This window comes from Abramis brama (assembly GCF_963993115.1).
Source record: "Abramis brama genome assembly, chromosome: 2".
Lineage (NCBI taxonomy): Eukaryota > Metazoa > Chordata > Actinopteri > Cypriniformes > Leuciscidae > Abramis > Abramis brama.
The window spans coordinates 26,586,745-26,608,197 of NC_139964.1; the positions used below are offsets into that span (position 1 = coordinate 26,586,745).

Here is a 21,453-nt window from a genome sequence, read left to right on the forward strand (position 1 = left end):
TCAGCATGACTCAGACATTTAGATGTTGACACACATGCCAACAAGGACGGCAGTCTCTCACTGCTGTGATTATCTGATATCTAATAGTTGAATATGATTAGATATGTTTCCCACACAACATCCTTTGTCAAATAAAGGTTCATATGCAGGTGGAGATTATTGCTCATTTGTTAGTCCTCATTTGTTTGATCATCTAATGAATTGCATTGGGATATATAAATATTTAAATAGTTTCTGTATTTAACCAGTGTATGCCAAATAATGTCATACTTTGAAGTAAATCTAAACAACAGCTCGGATTAGTCACCTTAACGTAGTCACACAAATCTTCACAAAACAAAAGTCTTTTATATCATCCACATTTTATTCTATGATTCTGTGTACTACTTTCACTGTTTTAAGGCTGATCATTGCAGACATGCATGAAGTAATGTCTTTGTGGCTTTCAGGTTCTGCTTGCGTGCCAGTGGAAAGTACTAAACGCATGTTTTACATGATGGCTCTGACAGATCTGCTGTGTCATTGTGTGATCACATTCCACCATAGATTTGTTCCTCAAACGAAAGGTTTTGATTATGGTTTTGATAGCAGCTTCATGTGTTTTGGGTCAGATAGAGGTGCTGATCATCTCCTCTGTGTGTCTCCAGTGGGCCTGGATGTGAACTCAGCGTGAACTTCTGGACATCAGTGCCTGTAAAAACAGCACAAAATATCACAGTAAAGTTCACAGACTGCCCATAATAGCATGAGTCGGTTTGTCATTTCATCCGCTTTAAGCAGCTAAAATCCTTTATGCTTCAGAGCATTTCATGCGTTGTGCGTGCATTGTTTGCTTGTCATGTTGATGGAGATCGGCACACTTGCAGGTACAGTGATTTTATGGCATGCGTGTTTCCTAAGCATAACCATCTCTATCAGTGTCTGTGAAAACAAACAATTTGTTAAAGAAATAATTCACCCCAAAATAAAATATCATCATTTACCCGCCATCATGTTTTTCCATATATGCTACTATTTTATTCTGTGGTACACAAAAGGAGAGTTTTCCTTAAAGCTGTTCATAGTGTCTACAGGCCGTCTAGCTCAATAAAGGAAGAAAAAACAGTAACAAAAAATTACCTTTTCAAAATTCTAAGTCGGAAGACATTGCTGAAGAAAAATCAACTTGGTATTAACTCTAAAATCAAATCATTCATGCAAAATTATAATGCAGCTTTCAAATCAGTGTTATTTAAGTATCATAGAGATACTATTATAGTTTAATAAAAATTTCAAATTATTATTTTTATATTTTTTTATAGTTAAAAGTTTTAGTAATTTTGTTGTACGTTTTTATCCTTTTTATTAATGTTTGTTTTGTAAATATGTCTAGTTTTTGTTGTTTTAAAGTTTATTAATCATCAGGTTAAACCTAAAAAAATAAAAAAATAGAAATGTAGCCTAGCTGAAATAAAATAAGTTTTACGTTTTTAATATTTTAGTTTATTTCAGTTAACATGTATTTTATTTCAAGTGAAGTAAACGTTTGTTATGTTTAGTTGTAGTTAACTAGAATAATCCTGTTTCAAATGGTTGACATTCTTTAAAATTATTCCTTCGTGTTCCTCAAAGAATAACGAATTCGAATGTGGAATGACATATAGACCTACCATACAGTATATGACAAATACCACTTACTCACATCACATTCATTTTCTGATGAAACTGAAAACATTTAGTTGAGATTTCTAAAGGTGAAGAAATATGTGACGATAACAAACAGGCCTAAAATAGCTCTTACTCGACGAGAATAGCGGAGTCCACACCACAGCTATAAGTTAACGACACAGAGGAACGACATATAGCGCTTTTTCCAGATGATGAACGATATAAGAAACAATATGACAAACAGAATCCACCTAACTTTAAAGCGCGCGATTAGATTCAGCGGAACGTCATTGAATCACGTGATTCGATTCAGCAGAACGTTATCGTCTGTTCGTGTGTGCGCTAATAGTCGCGCTAATTTAATTAGTTACCGTGTGTGAACGGGCCATTAACGCAATGAATAATATTTACATTTACCATTACTGATAACAAATCATCTGTAGCCTACGTATGAAACCGGTAACGCTATATGACTGATTGATTGTTTTGATAGTGGTGATAAAGTCATTATTTACTTGAGTCATGGATGATTCTTTTCACATTAGTGGTATGCTAATCCATTAGTACTGCGTGAGATATGTGAACATGCATGCTAGTGACAGTACATTTATGGATTCAGAATATTCACTGCTGTTTTTAATACAATGTAAATTCATATTCCAGTTCCATTTGATGTTTACACAGATTAATGGATGTTGAACCATGTTTACGTTCATTCCCTGTTTCTCCATTTACAGGTCAAGAACATCCCAAAGTCTGAAGGTCAGCTAGTCTGTAATTGCTCAGGCTGTGTCTACATCTACATAACTTTTGTATTTGCAAAACATGATTTTGTAAGGTGCCAGAGAAATAAAACAATGAAGAAATAAGCCTTCCAACAACACCACTCCTGATTGTCCAGGGTGGGAGACCAAGTTTAAGAGCTTAAGAGACAGAATCTTTTGTAAGACTAAAAGGTGAGTGTTGCCAAATATCAAGAAAATGGGATTTAATCATAATATTCTATTAATAAGGACTCTGATGAAAAGACTTTTAAGCTTTTGTTTCATTCCTCTACAGAGGTTTACATGCAAGTGAAGACACTGAAGGCAGGTAAAACAGAGACGAATCTTCTCTAACACAGACCTGTAGACAGCTGAGAGGAGCTGTGACGGGACAGAAGTGAGGCCTGCAGACTCCGCTGATCGAACGCTCCTCTCTGATAACACTGCTCTGCTCTAGATTCATTACGCAGCAGGTCTGGAGTCTTCAGTGTCGAGCTGAGGAAGAAAAAGCTGTTGAGTTTGGTGTAGCCTAGTGGAGGAAAATCTGGACTACATTTTTATTTTTTCTCACCTGTGCAGATGCGAGCTGACGGTGTGAACTCTCGCGATCTGACCGGGATACACTCCCAGAACATCTCGGCCCTGACGACGAGCGCTGGAGAAACACAGTGAACAGAGGAACCTGATCAAACAAACATGATGCACACAGTAAAACATACCAACATGCTTCAGATCTATGTGTATTAAAGCAACAAACTGGCCAAATTTAATCTGAAACATATACACAATATTGAACTGAAAGCAATATCACAGCAAGTGTGAACTGCTTAATTTAAAGATGTCCAGCACACTTTATTACCCGTTTAACATCCACGACTGGAGCTAAACGCTTTTAATTTGAGTTATTATTAGGAGTCAAAGGCTTTTAAAAATCATTTATACTTACACTTGTGCTGGTTGATGTTTGGTGTCCTGACTTTCCTTAAACTCATGTAACCTCAGAGCAATTCCTGACCCGGCCATCCTGCACATAACCTAATTAAAACTGGTTTTCGGTTGAATCTTACATGCTCATTAATGGCAAACGTACATATAATGTAGCCTAGGGAACATAAAGACATAAAACAGCTTATCCAAGCCTAAGCTGGTTTGCTCGTCTCCCAACCTGATTCAGAGAGGTTTTGGGTAGTTAGCTAGCTAGTCAGGCAGGGAGACCAATTGAACTGTTGTTTTCTTTTTTAACAGGATAGCATTGAAACAAAATGATGAACACTGTTATAAAGCTCCAAAAATAGACTTAAAAACAGATCTCCAGAAATTGTTTATAGTCATTCCGTGGTTCTTGCCATTGCAGTTTCAGCTGCGGCTCCTTGTGCCTTGTTGTGTTTGTAGAGTGAGTCACTGCTGCTGAGAGTCTTGTTTACAGGTCACAACCAAATCACACATTCAAATGTGAAATCTTCATCTGAAAGCCAAATGAAACCTGCTTTGAAAGACAAACGCGGGCCGTCTTACCTGCTTATTTTCAGTCAGCGTGTAGATTCATTTGCACTTTGCATGGCTGAAAGTCAGCGTCCTCGTGAGGGTAATGGACAGCAGCGCTTCTGTTACCTGAGCACAGAAATCTGACACAGGCCCGAGACAGACACACCGATATCCATTCTAGACAGGTCAGGATCTGGTGGATTCTGGGTCTAGTTTTAAAGCGAACGGGGCATTGCATTGCAGCCCCAGACAGCAACATAGTGTCGGCTCAGATCCGGGCCACATCTGGTACATGTGGATTCTACGCGTAACAGATGTGGGCCAGATCTGGGCTGACACTATGTTGCTGTACAATGGACACTTCAATACAAAATCATCATGCACTCGTTCAGAAAGACAAATGCTCCCGTTTATAAAGTTTCATCTGATGTGTCCAGTGTGAACAGCCTCAAATAGTTGTGGCACGTCATGTCAAAAAATGCAGATATGTTTAATGGATTTATTATAAGCGAGGCGCTCGCGTTCGCTCTAGACAGTGTTGACTACTCAATTGCTTACTTATGACACTTAGCAATAGTAACACAGCTAAAAGTATTCCTCATATTTCTGACCTTTTATTGTCTACTGTCTTTCAGAAGCTCTTGGTCTGCAATTTAACAAGTTGTCTGATCTGGAAGCGAACAAATGCAACTGCTAAGAGCAAAAGGATTAAGAGCAATTAAAGTCCCCCTGTGGTGAAAATCCAGCTTTTAATGTTGTTTATGTGTCTATGTGGTGCTTTTAATGTGCTTTAAGACAAACCATGTGTAAATTCACAAGTCGACACCATTGCTGAGTATTTTCTCCTTAAAACTGCAGTGAACCAAAGACAGTCTCAAAAACACGGTTGTAAACAATCAGATCAACGTGTGATCGTCAACGAGTGGATCTCTGAGCTGTGCGAGTGAGTGGAGGCGGGGCTCATTTGCATATTCATAGAACCGCATATACTAAATGAGGCAAGGGTGTCGAGTTACATTCAAGCTGTTTTAACGCATGAATAATTAAAAAGTAAGTAAAAATCGCTTAAATATGTCATTTAGGCACAAAGATGAGTTTTAAGGGATACAATTATTGTCTACAGGGGGGCTTTAAGTTTGACAGAATCCTTTGCAAAGGAATACTATAACAATACGTTTGCATGTACTTTTATAGCGCATTTACTGGTAGGCTACCTGGAAATAAACATGGTGTGGTAGTTTTTCAATAACTTCAGAGACCATACCAATATATCTTCAAATCCTTTCATTGTAACGTAACTGATACATCTATGATTGTGAATTTCAGTACTAAGCTTTTAAACTATTATTAATAATAACAGTAACAATTTGGAGTAATTTTAATAATTGAATATCATTTAAACGTATTTTTAAAATTTGAATGTAAACGTGTAAACTATTATTATTGAAACAAAACAAAACAACAAACAAAAAAAAGTTTCTGGAGTTTCTGTTTTTGGAAAAGCAGACTTGAACTTTCTGTTTAATCATGGGGCTTCAGATGTATGTGTTGAACACTAGAGGGAGACATCCTGCAACTTTATATGTGAAGTCCTCATAAACTATGCACTACACGTGTAGTTCAAAGCAAAAGATGTATGGAATAGTTTATGGAAATCAATCCCCAAGTTTGTGACTTCAATCGATTATTCAAAGAGTAATTTTAGTCTCACTAATATTATTATTATGCGTCCGTGTCCTTTGTTTACTGTATGCATTCATTAAATAAGACAAAGGGTCCCAAATCTTCACTCTGTCCCGGGAAAGAGGCTGGGAAACTCATTGTTGGTGCATTTATTATTGTCTTCATCGTTTGGTGTATAATAAGTGAGTTCTGTTTATATGAGGTCTCTTTTCGGTAGGCAACATAAAGCATTTATCATGCATGCATATGTAGCGAGACCAACAAAAGCCTGAAGAACGACAAAGCCAGGAAGAGGAGGAGGAGGAGGAGGAGGAGGACGGGGGGGTGTCCGGTAAAAACGGGTCCTGGTGTGACGTCGAGAGATTTCCTCCTCCGTCCCACTGGCAACGGCTGAACGGCTGGTGCTGGAGACCAAATTACTAATCCTACTATTGCGAAGGTTCAGCTCATTGATGATAAACTCAGGCTGACGTTGCTTTCCAACCACCCAATGGTAAAGGTTTTGGTTCTGAATATTAATTAGCACCGACAGTAACATTTCAATGGCGAAATCCTGGGCTTTTAATATTAATGAGCCGTACCGTTCTGAAGCTTGTGTTCCTGATATAATATATTTCAATGACCATGGGGTAGAAAAAGAAAACGCATATTATACAGTAATTAATATTTTAAACATGTTTCTTTTGCATAAAAACAAATGTTTTAGCTACAAACCATTTTATTTATTTTTCATGTTTATCATGTATAATTATTTGTATTATTAATACAATTTTGACAGATAAGTGAAGCACCACCTTTTCCTTTTTTTAATGGCACCTTTTCTATTTCTACATTTCTATGAGCTCATTGTTTCTGCCTTTAATTATTACATTGTATAAATTAATACATTTATAGCTAACTGTGTAATTTGTATATGTACATTTCTGAAATACATAACTCAGACAGTTACCTCTGATAACAGATCACTCTTAATTTCTCGCCAAAGTTGTTTAGTATTCTTCAGCCTTATAATCTGAATATTCATGAGCTCTCGCTGACGTTGCCTGCTAACCATCCAATCTGGCGACGCTTATCTCATGAATATTAAGAAGCAGGCCTTCGCCGTGCTAGGATTCTGGGAAATTCGAGTGCTGGAGACGGGGTGCGCCGTCACCGCGCTTTCTGCATCGGGTTACGCCATTCATCCAGGGTCATTCAGTTCACCGGTGTAACGAACATGATGGCCACTTCACGGGCGCGCGTGCCTCCGTTTTCCTCATGACCGACCAGCGGCGGCAGCATCATCTGCTTGCGGGTTTGGGTTTGTCTCATACCGGGCTGGCGCGGAACCGATCCCACCGTCTGGCGGAGCGTCTGCCAGGTATTGCGTGCTTCGTGTTGTTTATTTTTCCTCCATCACCGAGCAGCATCACGGGCCAGGCCGAGCATCCGCGCTGGAGCATCACTGGCCGCCGGGCGGGGATGTTTCCTCGGCCTTAACGTTACCCCTGATGCTGCTGGACACACGAAGCGCTTATTTATATATATGTATGTAACGCGCACTGTTTTGATATAAATCTCTCAGATATTCCATTACAAGCACATTTAAACTGCATCCTGCGTGTTATTATTGATGCGCGTCCACCATTTTACGCATTTCGGCCAAATGGAAAACAAGAGCGCGCACATTTCTCATCCTCCTGCCTAAATGCTTGTGTGTTTGTATTGTTATCACACAGCAGTGTTTGTGTGCACACACACTCATATATGTTCATATGCACGCTTGTTCTGGTTCGTGGCGAGCTGTCAGTCTGCTGTATTTATTATCATGCCGATATGGATTATATAACAGCAGCTCAATATGACACAAAAGTAGATGCTTCATTGTGTTTATTATGGTTCGTCATGTTAATTGCTGTCACATCCGTGTGTTTGTGTGTCTGTGTGTGTGATGCCCAACCGTGTCCGCCATTGTTTTTGTTGACATTGGTTTGGATGGCTTCTGTTGTTTAGACCTCTCATTTTTCCTAACAACGTGAATTAGGCATTACTCACATTTAAATGCATATCAAAACGAGCCTCTTCTATGAAGAATATGTTTTTATTTTCAGATTTTAAAGTCGTTTGATTTTTTTTGTGTGTGTAAAATTAGAAGTAAAAAAGGTGAAACTGCAAACAAGCCTTAGAAAAAAACATTTTTATTGTAATATTTTATTATCACTTCTTAATCACTTCTGTTTTCTTTCAAAATGTAACATTTGGAAGAAAACTAAATTTATGTGATGTGATCAATGTGCAGGAAGCCATTTTGTTGTCATGTGACAATAAAAACATAAAACAGAGGGCCACTCATAAATATCACATTTTATCTTTTTATGAAATGCTTTAAGACAAACAATATGAATACGTCTTGATATTTTGAATAAAAAATAATTTATGTTTGCAAAGAATATTCAAAGAATGTAGTACCACTTTTGAAAATAATGATCAAGCAGAATAGCTTTAACATATTTTAGAAAAATAATTTGAAATGTATTAAAAGATGATTCCAAATTCTATTTTTAAACATGCATCATGTCTGAACTTCATGCGTTTAATTTCATGTGTGAATTATTCTGTTCTTGGCATCCTGAGTGGATGTGTAAAGTTACTTGTGCTGATGATGCTGTGCCTGTTTCTTCATGGTACAGTGTGATTTAATAAAGGGGAGTTTATGGAGGATTATGGGAAGTGCATGAATTTACAGCATCAACTATGCAGAGATGTTGAAATACAAAAAGAGTGTGAGGTGCCTGTGTTCCCATATGTGGCAGATTTACTTTGTTGTAGATTAGCTGAGGTGTAGATGAGAACAAACAGAAGTCTGAGACATTGAAAGGATTGGTTGTAATGTTCGAAGATTCTGAGGTTGATTCCAAGGTCCATATGTTGATTATAAGGCTGATCCGAGTTTGTGAAGGCGATTCTGAGATTTTGACGGTTCTGTGTTTGATTCTAAAATGATGCTAAATAAAAAATAGATTTTAAAGTCCCCCTGTACTCAATAATTTCATCCCTTAAAACTCCTCTTTGATCACCAAATTTACATATTTAAACGTTTTTTTCCTTTAAAAATAAATTTCTTCATGGCTTAAAATAGCTTGAATGTAACTCTACACCATTGCCTCATTTAGTATACGTGGTTCTTTGAATCTGCAAATGAGCCCCGCCTCCACTCACTTACTCCAGCTCAGAGATCCACTCGTTGACGATCACACGTTGATCTGATTGGTTACATGGTAGTTTGTGATGTCAGAAACAACAGCGATTTTAAACCGTGTTTTTGAGAGAAAATACTCAGCAATGGTGTCGTCTTGTGAATTTACACATGGTTTGTCTTGAAGCATATTAAAATCACCACATAGACATATTAAAAAAAAGCTTGATTTTCACCACAGGGGGACTTTAAGTCTGAGTTTAGGATGGAAAACTTTATATTTGTTTTTTGGCCGTTCGTTTACACAACAATGGCGTTTTGTGGGCCTGAAAACGCAAACTTTTGAAAACGGGTTTCAAACTGCAAGTTTTTGAAAACTATACCATTATGCGCATGCGTGTTATGTGTTCAGTCTATTGGCTGTTTCTTTACAAAGTGATAGAGCTGCATGATTCTGGATACATTGATTTTCTTGTTTCAAATAAAGATCACGATTCTCCCACGATTCTAAACAGAAAACTAAACAAAATAACATGTAATTTACTAGAGGTTCTGACAAAATGTTAACGGTTGCAGTCTATTTAAAATGTTTAATTAATTTCAATGAATTTAAAAAAAAATCTGGTTGAATGAATGATTCAATGACTCACTCATAATAAAGACGTCACTTGTTTCATTACTGGATGAATCAGCATTTTTGAACAAATCTCTTGAATGAATGATGCATACATTTTAACGGTCACTTGTCGCCACCTACTGGTGTAACGATGTAATTGAAATAAATGATGTAATGAAAAGACTGTTTTTGTAGCCGTTTCATACCTATACATAAACTGTGGGTTTCGGGATCAGCTGAAGCACCAATGCAGTTTTGAATGTTCACTGTGATTTTATCGAAGGTTTATCAGACACTGGAGAATCGTGGTCATTTAGGAATGAGATCGTGTGGGTGTATGAATCCATAGATATCATATAAACGCTAGATGTCTTATGGCGCAGTAACTTCCGGCATCACCGTTCGGCCATCTTGTCTCAGTGAAGCTGTGAATTAAGGTGAATGATCAGCATGCACACAAATCCTCTTATCTCGCTGAAAGCTTGACGGATTTAGAAACGGTTTGGTTTCTTACAAACGTTATTAACGTGGCTATAATTCAGAATGCTTGAACATGTATGTTATAATTTTTCATATGTATGCAGTATATGTATGCAGTGTCATAACTACATCTCTGACGTTTATAACAAACCAAACCGTTTGAAAATCGGTAAAAAATTGAGCAAGTTATGGTTATTTAAAAGTACATGCACCATTAAACAAGTGAGCGAGCACTCTGTGGCAAGATGGCCGCCACGTGCGGACGTCGACCTCCATTGGCCAGCAGCGCGCACGAGACATCTAGCCTTTATATATGATATCTATGGTATGAATCGAGATCACGGTCTTTTTGCGATTAAAAGTGCAGCTCTACAAAGTGACATCGCCATCTACTGGCCTGGGATGCATAATACAGTGTTTTTAGTAGGGATCGTTTTTGACAACGTTGTCGTCAGTACATAAAACACGCAAAGAAAAAGCTTTACTTGTAAAAGTACCATTAGTTGCAATGTTGATTTGGAAGTTCCAAGGTTATAAAGTGAAATTACTGATTCATAGTTTAGTTTGATTCTAAGATGATTTTACAATTGATTCTTTACTGTAAGTGAGTTCTGTTTATTGTAAAATTCTAATTATATTGTCGAATTATAGAATTGTATAGTTCTAGTTTGATTCTATGGTTTCCATTTCAAATAGTGTTCTAATTTATTTTATCACTCTGAGGTTCAACAGTTGAGTTCAATCTTCGAACTGTTGAACCTCCGAATGATGAAATAAATTAGAGGTTCGGATGTTGATTAAAATGTCCTATTATTCATTATGGCTTTCTGAAATTGATTGTAAAATTCGGCATGTTCTTAGGTTGGTTCTTTGAGGGTTCTAAGATTCTGAGGTTATGATGTTGATTTAAAGGTTCTAAGATTAATTGTAGAAATCCAAGGTTGATTCAGAGATTTTAAGGTTGATTTTAAAGGTTCTATGTTCAATTCCAAGATGATGCTAAAAAAAAGTTCAGTTAAAGGTATAGCGGAGGATTTTTTACTTCCGGGTGGATCACCTATACGATTGGTCCTCCTAATTGTCAATCATTCTGGTGAATCAATCAAACTTATTCAAAAAGTGGTGAGGGCGGGTCTTATCTAAAATTCGGAAAGATCCTCCACTATACCTTTAAGATTAAGTTCCAAGTTTTAATGTTAAGATAATTGTCAGGTTGATTTCCAAGATTATTTCTAAGAATCTCAGATTATTTTAATGTTGACTCTATTTGAATGTGAGTTCTATTTATTGTAAAATTCAAATTGTGATTTATATCTATTCCTAATTGGGTTCTAATATTTATTTTATCATTCCAAGGTTCAACAACAGATGATTCTGAGGTAGTGATATTAATTTACTATGGGGTTCTACAGTGAGTTTGCTTATAAATTTCTAAATTTCTTCCATTGATTCTCAGAGGGTTCTAAGACAGATTGTGAGGTTTCAGTGTTGATTCTAATGCCATTGGGTTCATTATAGGGTTATTTTATTGGTTGTAACATTTCTGAGCTGGTTCCAAGATTAATTCTAAGGTTCCAAAGCGTGGCGATTCAGAGAAGAAGCACGTATCGCATCAGCATCCAGTGTGAGAGAGGAAGAGAAGGCCACGGGAAGGGGCGGGAAATGTTTCCCTGCTCTTAACAATGACTTTATTTCACATGGAAGTGTGTGTGTGGGAGAGGGGGAGAAGCGGAAGAGAATGACCCTTGTGTGTGTGTGTTTTCTCTATTTTGTTGTTTCCTTCCAGGCTGAGTCACCGTTGGAGTGTCTGAAGGGTCGCGAGAGAGAGAGAGAGAGTGAAAGTGAAGGAGGAGGCTGAGACGTTACATCACAACGTGGCAGAGAAAGTGAGAGGAAGAGTGTGAGAGAACAGGAGGGCAGAACGAGACGGGCGTAAGGGAGAGTGAGGGAACAGGACAGATCCACGAGCAGGAAGTCGAGCACTGGACTGACCCTTGAACTCTGACCTCGGACCCAAAATGAACGACCAGAACGTAGTGAAAGAGGGATGGGTGCAAAAGAGAGGTGAGAAATGCATCGCAGTCGTATATTATGTCAAATGTATGTGTATATGGGCATGCTTGATGATTTTTATCGGCTCGACAGGTGAATACATTAAGAACTGGAGACCGCGGTACTTCCTGTTAAAGACGGATGGCTCGTTTATTGGATATAAAGAGAAGCCGCAAGATGCTGATTTGGCGTATCCACTCAACAACTTCTCCGTCGCCAGTGAGTCTCTCTCATTATCAAAATTAATTATTGTCTTTTAGACCATGCGTATGCTAGTGCAGGTGTTTTCCAGTGTTTAACATGAGGATCTGCTTGCCATAAAAATCTTAAAATATGAAATAAATACTATATAATGACACATTTATATGGTGATAAATAAAAATATGATAAAGATGTGTAATATATTATCTGGAAAGTATTTGCTTTAGTTGTCATTTTGTGTATTTTGTCAGAATAAATAAATTAATAAACAAGAAATGTATTTATTTTTTGATGCATTTTATTTATTTTTTATTAATTCATTAACTTGTTTATTAAGCTAGCTAGCTAGTTCATTTTTTATGTTTATTTTACCCTTGCTATTTTTAATTTGTGATATCAGTGTGTCATATTTCTGGCAAACCCTTCAAGATCAATTTACTGTTCTCCAGATGCATGACTCAGTTCATTCAAAGCAAACTGATTCAATGAAGAGCATCACGTGCTGACGTCATCAACGTGACATGAGTCCGTGTTTTGAGGTGATGACATCATTATTCCACATGTAAACATCTTTCCTCGTGTCTCTGGTCAGAGTGTCAGCTGATGAAGACGGAGAGGCCGAAGCCCAACACCTTCATCATCAGGTGTCTGCAGTGGACCACTGTGATCGAGCGCACCTTCCATGTGGACTCGCCCGACGAGAGGTACCACATCACATCTGACATGCGCTACCGGTTAAAAGTTTGGGGTCGGCAAGACTTTTCTTTGTTTTTTTGTAAATAAAGGCATTTATATGTTACAAAAGATTTCTATTTCAAATAAACTTTCTTTTTAATCAAAAAATCCTGATTTAAAAAAAAAATTTTTTATCACGGTTTACACAAAAATATGAAGCAGCACAACTTTTTTTCAACGTTAGTTGTGTTTCCATCCACCTATTTTTATGTGCATTTTGGGATATCGCATAAAAAAAATTCTGGATGAAAACGCCAAGATGCTCATACATTTTAAAAATGTGCATAAAAAACAAATGCGCTCAATTAAGGATGATAAAAAAATGTATCTGATAAGAAGACATGCGCATAAATTGCAATGGCAACACATTTACTGAATAAATCCCTCGATGTGCAACATTTGCCTCAACAGAGGATGTGATTGGATAACTGGACTAACCTGCGGACCAATCACATCACAGCATCTCAAAAGTTGGTTTGATCGTTCTGAAACGCCTGAGTCAAAGTCTGTCATCAGAATTATTTGTTATAATGACACGATTGCTTTCCGTACGAAAGCAAGATAACAGTGTTTATTGCGTTTCGTCTGAGTCACAAGTAATTTATGATGGAGGATAAAAGAGCCTGATTGCAGCAACTTCCGTTTTTATTACAGATATTTTGTGCCAATTTCCCAGGAAGTAGCAATTTTGGACACATGGGATGGAAACAGTGCTCTATTCGCAAATGTGCACAAGTTAAATTAAATTATTAGAAAACATAGCTATTGATAATAATAATAAATGTTTCTTGAGCATCAAATCATCATATTAGAGTGATTTCTGAAGGATCATGTGACACTGAAGACTGGAGTAATGATGCTGAAAATTCAGCTTTGATCACAGGAATAAATTACATTTTACAATATATTCTCATAGAAAACACTTATTTTAAACCGTAATAATATTACACAATATTACAGTTTTTACTGTATTTTTAATCAAATAAATGCAGCTTTGGTGAACATAAGACTTCTTTTAAAAACAATACAAAATCTTAACGACCCCAAACTCAAGCGAATGAAGATTTAAAGGTATAGTTCATCCAAAAATGAAAACTCTGTTATTATCTTAAAAAAACAACTAGTTACCAATAAAATTGCATTTGAAAAGTAAAATAAATTCAAAGTGATTCTCTGAAAACAAGGCTAATCTCAATTTCTCAAGGAAATTGATCTCGTTTTATGGATGTTAAAAATATTTGAAATGTAGGAAACCAACACTTCTTCGTATAATCATCAAACCTTTCACAGTTAATGTCAGTACAGTCAGAAATCAGCTGATTAATCGGCCTGGCTTTATCACGACTGACTGCTCATTTGTTTCCTTGCTAACAAGGGATGAGTGGGTCGAGGCCATTCAGATGGTGGCAGACAAGCTGGCCAAACAGGAAGAGGAAGGAATCCTGTGTAGCCCCATCTCTCAGATCGAGAACGTCAACGAGGAGGAGATGGACACGTCAACCAGTCATCACAAACGAAAGGTTAGAGAGGGTGCCGGGCTGGTGGATCCTCGTGCGTGTGCTCAGACTAACCCTCTCTCTCTTCTTGGACAGACAATGAATGACTTTGACTATCTGAAGCTGCTGGGGAAAGGCACGTTCGGGAAGGTGATTCTAGTGCGAGAGAAAGCCAGCGGCACATATTATGCAATGAAGATCCTGAAAAAGGAGGTTATTATTGCCAAGGTACGAAACCTGGCGCTCTGAGAATACACTGAACTGAGAAGTGATGGGCGTCAGTCAGCTGAAATCAACAACATCTCTCTCTCTCTCTCTCTCTCTCTCTCTCTCTCTCTCTCGCTCTCTCTCTCTCTCGCTCTCTCTCTCTCGCTCTCTCTCGCTCTCTCTCGCTCTCTCTCTCTCTCTCTCTCTCTCAGGATGAAGTGGCGCACACACTCACGGAGAGCAGAGTTCTGAAGAACACTAGGCATCCGTTTCTAACTGTGAGTGATGCTATAAAATATATATATATATATATGTGGTTGTTATAACCACACTCTCCTCAGACATTTAAAATAAACAATCCTCATGTTATTGTAATTAACACACACAAGATGAGTTATTAATTGTTTTGTCTTGCCTGCAGTCGCTGAAGTACTCATTTCAGACGAAGGATCGTTTATGTTTTGTTATGGAATATGTGAATGGAGGAGAGGTAAATGTTTTCAGTTATTTTAAATACTCCTTTAAAATTGTTTTACAACTTCAAAGGCTAGAGGGAAGGTTCAAAAGTGAACTGCCTTTGAACTTTTTTTGTACTTTCTCTCTAGCCTTTGAACTTTGCATTTTCTTTTTATCTTTCCCTCCAAATTTAAAACTCCCTTTGGAACATTTTCAAACTTTTGTTCTTTCTGTCAAACTCCTGACCTTCTAATCTTCTTTCCCAAAAAATTTCAAACAATTTACAATTTTTTTCCCCAAAATTTGTTCAAAATCAGGGTTTTTCCTGGGTCAAAATTGGTCTTCGGTGGTGGCTGACCGACATGGTCATCCACACACAGCAAAGAGTACCCTAGTACCCACATGATCCGCAAGCCCAATATTGACAATAAATGTTAAATTTAAAATAAATACAAAGAAACAGTTTGTGATTTTTTTTTCTTATTCTATTTATTCATGAAAAAACGATCACTGTCAGGCTACTGTGGATTATTAAGGCTAAATTTTACTAAACACTCTTGCTAAATGAGGTAAGCACACTTACTTACTCATTTCAGATGTGTATGTTCTTCTAAGTAATGATTAGGGGTGTAACGGTTCACAAAATTCATGGTTCGGTTCGATACGATACACTTGTGTCACGGTTCAGTACGGTTTGATACAGCAAAAAGAAAGAAATGCCAGAGAAATTTCCTTGATTTAATTTTTTTTATTCTTTTTTTATTTTTTTTATTAAAACTAACATCATAAAGTATGATTTTTTTTTTTTTTACTTTGAGCAATTCTGGAGCTATAATTGACTCTTCTTAGGAGCATATAAAACAAAACATCTCCTTGGAAAAAATGAAATTTAATATTGTAGTAGTTATAAACAAAGGTTTATTTTAGTTCAGATTAACATTTGAGGGCAGCAATTGTATTCATAATGTCAAAATAAAACCGACGTAATGTTACTTGAAGGCATTATAGCCTACTATTCCTGCCAAACTTCCATGGTTGCAGTTACTACAGTAAATCCATGGTGAATGTTGCTGATCTGTGGACACTGGATAGTTCATTCATGGCACAATGTTTCTCCTGGTTTCCACGTCAGCGATATTTGATCTGTTAATAACGGAGAAATGTGAATGTTTCTCACTAGATCTCGCAGCGATGTTATTACTTCTGTGGCGAATTAAAATGCTTTCTTTACTGGATCTCTTATTAGCGTTGTGTAGTAACAATGTCGCTTGATCAAGATCGGCTCGCGCTGCTTTGGTTCAAACCATAGACTGTAAAAAATAGGTTCAAACTGATAAACGGTCCTTTTTTCCGCAGTTTCGTTCCGCTTGCATTAGGCTACGTTTGCCATTTGATGTTGGGCAATGTTGTGGTCGTGCCGGTGTCATGAGCGCGCTTGCCACGCGCAACGCTTGAAATAACGAAATTTTGGTCGGCAGGAAAAAAAGTCCAACGAACCGTTCGGTTTGAAAATGCGTACCGAAAACCGAAACGAAAGCCTCGTACCGAACGGTTCAATACGAATACGTGTATCGTTACACCCCTAGTAATGATTTGTTATACACCGATTCACATGTGCGGAATGCTTGTCACAAGTTGTAAGAGAAGATAAGGCAACTTTTTTTTTGACTGCAATTCACACCCAGCGCTAATTCAGCAAAAATATTCTCCGAATGCACCACGTGAAACATGGATTCGGTCGATAAGTTGATTTTGATGCGAGGGAGAGAGCCAGAACTGAAGACGGAGAGTGCGCGCGCGGGGGTGGGGCGCTGTGATCGTTCTCTCCGTCACTCCGTCAGTAGCCTGCTTCACTCACAAAACCCAATTACAGATCAAATAAGGCTTTGGCGGGACAAAAAATCGTTTTGGCGGCCGCCAAAAAATTTTCAATGTAGGAAAAACCCTGAAAATTCAAAATTGTTTTTCATAGTTCTCTTTCAAAATTGTAGTGTTTCTCTGTACATTTCGAACTTCCTGGAGAACATTTTTAAACTTTTGTCTTTCCAACTTTTGATGTTTCCAAAATAAACCACCTTTTGAACTTTCTTTGCAAAAATGTCTGAACTTTTATTTTGAAGATTTTCAAATGTAAAAAAGTACAAATAAATTCTACATCATTTTTTCTTTTGAATTGTCATCTTTCTTGCTCTATTTCAAATGTTCATTCTCTATATGTATGTCAATGTGATGCACATATGGATTCTGAATATTTAAATATTCTGAATATATCTTTTTTTTATTGTTGCAGTTGTTTTTTCATTTGTCGAGAGAACGCGTGTTTTCGGAGGACAGAACCCGTTTCTACGGCGCTGAGATCGTTTCTGCGTTGGATTACTTGCACTCTGCCAAGATCGTTTACCGTGACCTAAAGGTGAGCAAAACACAGACTAAATTTCATCCTGTAAACCTCAGCATTATCAGCTTGAACGTAAGAAATAACAGAACCACTTGTGTGTGTTTTTCCAGCTGGAAAACTTGATGTTGGATAAGGACGGTCACATAAAGATCACTGATTTCGGCCTGTGTAAGGAGGGCATCACAGACGCTGCTACCATGAAGACCTTCTGCGGGACCCCGGAGTATCTGGCCCCTGAGGTGCGCAACACAAACCTGTTGTTTTATCTCTTTAAAGGTGCATTCTGTAATATTTAGGAGGATCCGTTGACAGAAATGCAATATCATATACATATTAACTATGTTTTCAGTGGTGTAGTTTCCTGTCGTCCACCGTAACTTCTGTTGGTTGCAGTTCGCAACCTCACCACTAGATGCCGCTAAAAATGACACACTGCACCTTTAAACTCTGCACAGGAATCCCTCTGTACTTTGGTAAATTGAATATAGATGACTGTTTAATCTCAGTCTGTCACAGCCGGAACAGGGCCACACTTTAGCTGTGTTCTTTAACGTCCGTACAGAAATAGACACACACAGCAGGCTGTAGACAAGCCTGAGCAGCTCATGGGTAAAAATAGAGTGATCAGACAGGAATCGTAACAGTGACATGCTGGCCGTTTTCAAGCTCCACTTTAATAATGAAAGAAGAGTACAGCATTTTTAATAAACAGTGCTGTTGCATATGGATGCTGTAACACAGATGACTCATTCTAAAGCTGATGTCATGATCATAACTGTATGATGTAATCATATGTCAGCCTGTTTTTCCATCATTTGAGTCATTTATCTGGGTTGGATGACCTCAATAATGATTGATTATTGATATTAATATGATTTCAAATGACTGCCATTAGTAATTAATCAAGTAGGCTATATTAAGGCAATTTGACATTATTGATTTTTTTGTTGTTGTTGAAAGATTATATAATTGTTTCTGGATCAGCCATTGGAGAGTAATATAACTTGATTATTGATCAGGAATCTGAGGATAATGTGACTGGTCATGGATCAGATATTATGCGCATGGATCAATCCATAATTGATTTTTGCTCTGATATTGAAGCATAATGTGATTACTGATGAAGAATTGGAAGATATGAATGAGTTTTTGATCGGTTATTGGTGGTTAATATAATTACTAATGTCTGAATATATCAATGAGTTTTTGATCGGTTATTGGGGATAATATAATTATTGATGAAGAATTGGGAGATATTAATGAGTTTTTGATTGTTACTAGAGACTAATATATTTATGAAGAACTGGGAGATATTAATGAGTTTTTGATCAGTTATTGAGGATAATATAATTATTAAAGAAGAATTGGACGATATTAATTCGTTTTTTTTATCAGTTATTTGAGGATAATATAATTATTGATCAAGAATTGGAAGATATTGAGTTTTTTTTTCCCCTTCCTCTTCCTGTTTGATTTTTTATTGGTTTCTAGTGACTAATATAATTATTAAAGAAGAATTGGAAGATATGAATGAGTTTTTGATCAGTTATTGAGGATAATATAATTATTATTGAAGAATTAGGAGATATTAATGTGATTTTTTTTTTTTTTTTATAATTTTTTTTTTTTATCGTTATTAGAGACGAATATAATTATTAAAGAAGATTGGAAGATATTAATGAGTTTTTGATGGGAAGATATGAATTTGATTATTATTAAGGTATCCGGTTATGATGTGATTGTTAATCCGGGATGTTATTGAGTATGGATCATGTGTGGAAGGACAAATTATAATGATTATAGTTATCCAATCACTCTTATTGTTGCACCACTTGACATGAGTGTGCAGAGGATTGGAGATATTAAAGTATCTTGTAATATTAAAGTGTTTTTTCCCCCATTATTGAACATAATGAGACTGTTGAAGGATGAGGTGGTGTTGTTCATCTGATTGATCATGTGATGTTATTGATCAGGTATTGGAGGACAATGATTACGGGCGAGCGGTGGACTGGTGGGGTCTGGGAGTCGTCATGTATGAGATGATGTGTGGACGCCTTCCCTTTTATAATCAGGTACAGTACGACTCACCGTAACCGTAACGACACACAACACATGATTGCTGTTGTATATGCTGACGTGCGTCTTTCTTCAGGACCATGAGAAGCTGTTTGAACTGATTCTGATGGAGGAGATCAAGTTTCCCAGAACCCTCTCTGCAGACGCCAAGTCTTTACTGTCTGGATTACTCATCAAAGACCCCAATAAGAGGTGTGTGTGTGTGTGTGTGTGCGATCCAAAGCCTTAATGGTTGTGTTTGGAAGGTTTCTACTAACAATTATTGGCATTCAGATGTAAAATCATAATTTCAACATGAGCGCACCAGGCTTAATCTGTATCACATGAGAGCTGCATGAATATTAATCTGCGGTTTATTCTCCGAAGGCTCGGAGGAGGTCCGGATGATGCGAAGGAAATCATGAGACACAGTTTCTTCACATCGCTGGACTGGCAGGACGTCTATGACAAAAAGGTACAAGTGCATTTGCAACATATTAGAGGTTTCCTACTATTCAAAAGATTCCTTTGAAAGAAATGAATACTTTTATTGGTAACACTTTATTTTAGTGTCCTTGTTACATGTACTTACCATAGTAATAACAGTAAATTATGCATAATTACATGCAACTAACCCTCAACCAAACCCTAATCCTACCCTAACCCTATAGTAAGTATATGTAGTTAATTAATATTACTCAGTACCTAAATATAGAATTAAACTGTAACAATGACACCTTAAAATAAAGTGTAACTCTTTTACTCAGCAAGGATGCATTACATTGATCAAAAGTAAAAGACATTTATAATGTTGCAAATGACTTTTATTTCAAATCAATGCTGTTCTTTTGAACTTCCAATTCATTCATCCGTGATTTATGTTCAATAATCTGCTTTGTCTCGTCCAGCTGGTCCCGCCGTTCATGCCACAGGTATCATCCGAAACCGACACCAGGTATTTCGACGAGGAGTTCACGGCACAGACCATCACCATCACCCCTCCAGAGAAGTGTGAGTGTTTTCCCAACCCCTCTCTCTCTCTCTCTCTCTCTCTCTCGCTCTCTCTCGCTCTCTCTCGCTCTCTTCCTGTAGCTTTTCCTCGGCTCCTCACGGCACAGGAAGAGGAAGTCGCATTCGGTACACAATGAAAGAGCCGTGCTTTTCCACCAAGCGTATCACTGTGAAAATCTGCATGGCGCTTATCGCTTCCACTCGGAGCCGAGGTGGAAAATCGAGTCGGGCGTGAAGTGTGTAACGTTTCTCTCTCTCGCTCTCCTGCAGATGACGAGGACGGGATGGACTCGGCCGACAGCGAACGGAGACCACATTTCCCACAGTTCTCGTACTCGGCCAGCGGGCGGGAGTGATGTCATCAAAAACCGCCGTTTAAGGAGTCCTGCGTAGCCATGCTAGAAAGAGCCCCCCTCTCTCTCCCCCTCCGTTTAATTACTGATAGTCATAGCGAGTCGTTTTTGTTGCTTTCTGTTCGTTTTTTTTTTTTTTCATGTGGGACTTAAAAGGGGTTTTGCACAGTTGGGTGAGACTTGAGCTAGTCGACCCACATTTAAAAAGTCTTGTACACTTTCAGCTTGTTGTTTACAGATCATGGACAGTGTTTTTTGGGAAATATGATCAGTATTGTTGAAGACCTACAGCATTTCTTTCTTTTCTTTTTTTTTTGCACTTGTTTAAAAGAGCCGTTGTGGGGAACAAACCAAAAATGTTGCCTTATGTGTGTGGATCTCATCAGACAGACAGACAGACAGACAGACATGTAGTCAGGGTTATATTAGACGCAGCAGTAGATCTGTTCCTGTGAGGCTCACAAATGTAAGTTTGTTCCTGATTTTTAACACACACACACACACACACACACACACACACACACACACACACATCCTCTGTCTGAGGCGTTGAAGAGTCTTGTTCCTCGTTGATGCTTTCTGTAAAAATGAATTCTAAGGGGATGTGTCATAGGACACACTAGTGTTAATATTTGC

General features: G+C 37.6%; 2 protein-coding genes across 3 annotated transcripts; one reads left to right on the plus strand and one right to left on the minus strand.

Moving 5' to 3' along the window:
- Positions 1-391: 391 nt before the first annotated feature.
- LOC311078279 (uncharacterized protein) lies at positions 392-3,983 on the minus strand. Of its 2 annotated transcripts, XM_084107003.1 has the most exons (5): positions 3,927-3,983; positions 3,358-3,435; positions 2,983-3,066; positions 2,773-2,906; positions 392-691 (listed from the first exon to the last, which is right to left on the minus strand). In XM_084107003.1, exons 2-5 carry the CDS (start codon positions 3,432-3,434, stop codon positions 594-596), a joined length of 393 nt encoding a protein of 130 aa, XP_083963129.1. In that variant the 5' UTR covers position 3,435; positions 3,927-3,983; the 3' UTR covers positions 392-593. The 2 variants fall into 2 exon arrangements, with proteins under 2 accessions (XP_083963129.1, XP_083963128.1); XM_084107002.1 differs by lacking the exon at positions 3,927-3,983 and having other exon boundaries at positions 3,358-3,467.
- Positions 3,984-6,695: 2,712 nt separating this feature from the next.
- On the plus strand, positions 6,696-21,200 carry akt3b (v-akt murine thymoma viral oncogene homolog 3b). The gene is made up of 15 exons (XM_084101076.1): positions 6,696-6,939; positions 11,637-11,914; positions 11,996-12,121; positions 12,696-12,807; positions 14,214-14,358; positions 14,431-14,562; positions 14,754-14,819; positions 14,963-15,031; positions 17,288-17,410; positions 17,506-17,634; positions 19,372-19,470; positions 19,551-19,666; positions 19,841-19,928; positions 20,362-20,464; positions 20,735-21,200. The coding sequence occupies exons 2-15, from the start codon at positions 11,869-11,871 to the stop codon at positions 20,818-20,820; spliced, it is 1,440 nt and encodes a 479-aa protein (XP_083957202.1). The 5' UTR covers positions 6,696-6,939; positions 11,637-11,868; the 3' UTR covers positions 20,821-21,200.
- The last annotated feature ends 253 nt before the right edge of the window (positions 21,201-21,453 follow it).